This window comes from Acanthisitta chloris, unplaced genomic scaffold, assembly GCF_000695815.1.
Source record: "Acanthisitta chloris isolate BGI_N310 unplaced genomic scaffold, ASM69581v1 scaffold14985, whole genome shotgun sequence".
Taxonomy (NCBI): Eukaryota; Metazoa; Chordata; class Aves; order Passeriformes; family Acanthisittidae; genus Acanthisitta; species Acanthisitta chloris.
The window spans coordinates 1447-6958 of NW_008673259.1; the positions used below are offsets into that span (position 1 = coordinate 1447).

The following is a 5512-nucleotide window of genomic DNA, read 5'->3' on the forward strand; positions in this document are numbered from 1 at the left end:
TTCTTTCTTGAACACTGTGGTATAGTCATATGCTGAAATCTCCATATAAACATACCATGCCCTAAAAAGTGAGTTCCTAACTTTTCCTTGCCTCGATTAGGGAAAAGAGTGAAGCACACACAGTTACTGTGCAGTACTGACTTTGCTTTCTTGAGCTTTTGCAGTCCTTTGGGTTGTGCAGCCTTTCCTCTTGGATGATGGTATCAACAGTGCAGTTGTAATTAAGTACTGGTGTGAAGCTTAAACATGCTGTCTTGCAAAGAGATCCAATTAATTTTTCTCTTTTAAGAGGTATTCAGAGCTCCCATCTTTCGTCATAGAATAGACAAGAATGGATTTAGCTTGGGCTTCAGCAAAAACCTGAGGCAGGTGTTCGGTGATGAGAAGAAGTACTGGCTGCTGCCTGTGTTTTCAAGGTATGCTGTTCTTAATACTTCAGTTGTTGAGACTGTTGAATAACCAGGATCCACAGGGTTTGGGGTGATTAGATTTTGAAATAAGATACAGTAATACTCAATTTAATAAAAACTGTTGTTCAAACTTGTTAAATTTTTGTACTTACGACACTAATTCTGAATTTTTCAGTTTAGGGGATGGTTGCTCCTTCCCAACTTGCCTCGTTAATCAGGATCCTGAGCAAGCTTCCACACCTAGTGGTCTTAATTCAGCATCCAAAAAGTAATCTGCTTTTTGTTCTTCATTTCAAATATTTGATATTTTCCCCCCTGTGTGCACATAAATACAATTATGTGTAAGATACTTAAAAGTGGTAAGCAATGAAGAGTATCCTGTTAATAAATCCAAGTCAGATTTTAGACAGCTAAACTATAACTCAGCTAATCCTCAGATTTATGTTAAAATTTGTGTAAGTAAGGTGGAGTGGTTTTCTTCCCCCAGTGCAATTTGTCTTGGTTCAGTGGCATCCTAGGCTCTGAATTTTTCACACCTACCTAATATTTGGTATCAGCAGCATTCCATTCTGCATACATATGAGATGCTTAGTCAGTCTGTTTGTGATACGAATCCATTACCTTGCACAGCTTTTTGGGGAGGTCTGGTGCAAGGTGCTTCACATAAGGGAATCCCTTATGGCACTTGTGCCAAGCACAGGAAGTGGAATATTAAGTGTTGTTTCTGCTGATAATAATAGACCTTTTATTAATTACTATCCCTAATGAGCATGACATCCTTAAAGTTTGGAAAGTATGGAGGTGCTCCTTTAAATAAACATAATACCTTAATATTTCACATTGTATCCTTTTTTCAACATTTATGTAATGCAAATATGATAAGTGTAGGAGACTTGAATATGTGGCTAAGAAATGATAATGGAATCGCACAGACAAACTCTTACTCATAACAGAAATGTATTACATTTCAGCTAGCTGTTTATTGACACTGTAAATCTTGCTCCAGCAATCCATAGCTTGTATTAGGCAAGAGATTTTGGAGATGTTTTCTCCCCTATTTATCATGTCAAGTTTGTTGTAGTGGAAAAGAATATAGGTTAGCATGCATTTAGAGCTGGAGTACGTATATTAATATATAGTAACTGTTAAATTAAAATCAGAACGATCCCCTATTCTGTGCCAGGGAGTTGCTTTATAGATTGTGCTTGTACCTGTGACAACTACAGTGTAACCTATGTAGTTATATACCAGAAAAAAAGTAGGGTAAGGTAAGGAAAATATTGTGTATGACAAACTGGTTGTAATGTGTGGTAAGATAATGAAAAATTACTGCAGTTTACTAATGTCTTTTTTATTGGCACTGCAGTGAGAACCACCTGTTTCCTGCAAGGCCGTTGCGTGATTCCCAGAGTCATCTACTTACGGATACACCGTCTTGGTCAGAAACTAGTGCAAAGGCTGGAAAGGGCAAAGTTGGTAAGGAGTTGATTTATGCTGAATTGATTTGTGTTGTATAAACTAGTTTCGGAGGATATAGTGTGAAAAATTACCACGGTCACTTGGACTGTATTCATGAACCAAAATTCACGAAGCTTTATTTTAACTGCGTGCCTGTAGGAAGTTCCATGTGTCATAGAATCACAGAATCAACCTGGTTGGAAGAGACCTCAAAGATCATTGAGTCCAACCCTACCGTGGTTACTAGGCCATGGCACTAAGTGTCAAGACACTGTGCCCTTCCCAGTTAAGTCTGACCAAGAAACACTGAGAACACTGACACCAGTAGATGCTACTTACCATGTAAGATGAGGCTGATAGTACTTTTGGCAACAAATTGCTTATAAAAGAATATGGTAACACCTAGTTGCAACTAGTGAAAAGCTGTGTAACAGATACAGGACAGGAACAGACTTTGCAATAGTGTAATGACGTTAAGATGATTGTTAATTAAAAGTTGTATTGTTTGCTGAAACAGACGTAAGACCTTTTCCTGTGGAAATACCATTTCTTGTCTTTAAAGGTATGAGCAATCCTGCCTTAACCATGGAAAATGAAACCTAGTTTCCCTTAAAAGAAGCATCTGAGTATGTAAGGAAAGGTATGTTAATATTCTCTGTACTTCAGATGTTGTTTTGTGATTCCTTACCACTGAAGGATGCCCAAAAGAAAAGTGCTAAAACAATACCTCTGTGTAGCTTGGTCTGCTAAAGCAGGTAAGGCTCTATCAAATGAGGAAGGAAAAAAGATTAGTGTCTCATTCTGTGTCAGGTACTGAACTGCATCCTATTTAATAGTAAGAAAGTGCTGCCTACTGTAGACAAAAGGTGTCCATATGACTTCCTGAGCATTTAATCACCTGCTGTCAAAAATGCCTGAGATGTTGTGCACATGAGGGGAGATCTTACGGGTTGTGGGGAATGAACACCAGCAATCATCATATCCACTTCAGTATTTGAGTATTTCTAATTCCAGTAAAGCTTATGAAATTCAACTATTTGATATTTAGAACCCTATAAAAAATTTAAATCCAACCCTAAGAATTTTTGCATACCAAACAATTGGTATAGAGGAGTTGTTCTAGCAAAGTCATTTCCATCTCTACTGTTGGAAGCACCTTGTCAGTCATCCTGAAAAAGTGTCTCAAGTCAATGTCCTTGATTTGTGTGTGGCTTGACTCCAGGACATGCTGTGATGGCTGTCAGGTTGCTCATGGTCCCTCCTGGAAGTGGAAGGCATGCAAAGCCATCAGGGAACTGCAGTGATTGTTACTAGACCCATCAGCAATGCTATTGCATTGCCAAAGCAACTTACAAAAATGGTAGGTGTGCAGATACCAACAAAGGGTCCCAGTTCAGCTTGATTCATAAGAGAAACTAAAAAAATTCTTGACCCTTGCATTCTGGTTTTGTGTTCAGTGGTGAAGGCGCAGACAGTTCCAGATTTAGGTAGATCGACAAACTTGATGGTGGTGTGAAGCGTTAGAAGTGTTGAAAATGTGGGTGTCAGATGAGCAGAGTGAAAGAGACGAGCGAACGAAACTCAGACGGTGACTGCAATTTTGACTGCTCTGTGTATGCTATTTTAATAGAATGTGAAAACCTCATTTCTAACCCTTTGCTCAAAATGTAAAATGCTGTATTTGTGCCCTGTTTAATCCATCAGTTGTTTTAACAGCTGCTTTTGGAAAAGAATAAATTATTCAACTTCAGTTAGTTTGGTGTCTTACATGTCATCACTAATCAAGAGTAAAGCATTGGAGACAGGCTTCAAAGAAACAGATTTTTGACTCATGCTACAGAAATACCATTAGTTGCAACTAGTTTTATCAGAGTGGAGTTCTACTTTCTAATGTCCTAACATTTTATTTACTGAAGGAATAGCTTTTAAACTTTAATCTTTCTTTGGAGAGTGTGGACCTTTTATTGGAACTTTGTCATTGAGATTATTCTGAATATCAGACATGGTCTGTGACTGTTCTAAAGAGGTTAAAAGTGGGTTTTTTCCAACTGTTTAGCTTGACAAACATCTCATGCTCATAATAGTTTTTTTTCTTTTAGTCCAGTCTGATAAAGTAACAGATTTGTGTTTGCAGTCTGATTGCCTCACCCTCTGAGGTTTGGGAGCTTTGGTGAAGTTTTCTTGTTTATTCTTTTTCTGAGCATCTGTTTTGAAATGAAGCTTTTTAAAGAGAGACCACATTTAGAGGAGGTTATGTTCCAAAGAGTAAGTGTAAACCCACCTAAAGGGGCTCCTGGAGGTTAGTTTTGCCTCAGACAGACTCGTGCACATCTCAGAAGGGTAGTATCTTAAGGATTGGTAGTTCTTTGGCATGAGCATAAGCCCCAGTTTGGTTGTGCCCTTAGCTTGGTGGTATTTCTGTGTGGCATTTAAAAGACTTTCTGGAGATATAACAAAAAAGCTAGACTACTGTCTCTCTCTATATATATGTGACATAGAGTTGCTGGAGTAAGAGCTCTTATATAAAAACTTTTTTTAACTGCTTAGCACTTTATTACTTTACTGTCAGTATTTGCATAATAGTTCTTCCTGGGGAGTGAACAGAATACTTTAATAGAACTCTGAAGCTACACACAACGAAATCGAGTAATTTCATCTTTGACATGAAAACTACAGCCTGCAGCCCCTGCCAGTGCATTAGAATCTGAACATCTGTCCCAGCAAGGATCTATTCAATATCCTGTATCCTGTAGTCCTTTATAGTTCATTGGAGGACTAATGACTGAGACTGCCAGATGTGGCTTACACTACTGTAAGAGCCAATTGTTTCTTAATGATATTGGTACATGGAAATATTGTAAAAATAGCTCACTTCATTTTATAAACTGTTGGCCTGCTTGCTGTGTAGTCAGTGCTTAATCACTGCCATACTGCAATAGATTGATAACATAACTGTGAACAGCTTTGCTGTGTTCCTCTTCAGGGTGGGATTTTCGTTCTGCTGTTGGTCAGTTCCCCCTTTGAGCTGATGAGACTGGTTGCAATAACTTAATTTTTAAGTATTCTTTGATTCTAATGGTGTATTTTGTGATGAATGTTCTGTTCCAGTTGAAGAGCAAGCTGTCGTTGGAAGGAAGATGCATTCTTCCAAATATTAGTCCCGTTGGCCAGCTGCTCCTGCCTGCTCCTCTATGGATGTGCTCAGAAAACAAACTGCCAGATGATTAGCTGTCTCCATGTCACTGTTTGAAACATGAAACTAAACTTCCGAACCTTATCGAAAATATTTCAACTTAAAATTCCTGGGTTTGAATGGTGAAGGATGATTGATTATTAGGAAATGGAAAAAAAGAAGAGTCTGAGTTTACAATTGTAAAAATTCCATGGCTGGTTATATTTCTGTGTTCAGCACAAGAAAAATCTGACCTCTGTACATGTAAGTCCATGTTCTTGCCTTGGTATTGAAAATTCACCTTTTAGTTCAAATTGTTGTAAGTAATTGACTTGAAAATCAAATTCTTGCACTACTGGCTTTATGAATTGGAAGAACAGCCAGTGTTGACTATGAGTAATTTGGTGGCTTGGTGGACTGAACTTTCTTTTGAGCGCTTGATAAGCAGTTTTTGAAGTTAAGGACACCCGAG

General features: G+C 38.2%; 1 protein-coding gene across 1 annotated transcript; it reads left to right on the forward strand.

Moving 5' to 3' along the window:
- Positions 1-289: 289 nt before the first annotated feature.
- On the forward strand, positions 290-5169 carry LOC103802409 (palmitoyltransferase ZDHHC2-like; the record flags this gene model as incomplete). The annotated part of the gene is made up of 5 exons (XM_009074879.1): positions 290-416; positions 586-678; positions 1777-1886; positions 2431-2508; positions 4977-5169. Coding segments are annotated over 4 exons (371 nt in total), but the record flags the coding sequence as incomplete, so codon positions are not given.
- Positions 5170-5512: the final 343 nt, after the last annotated feature.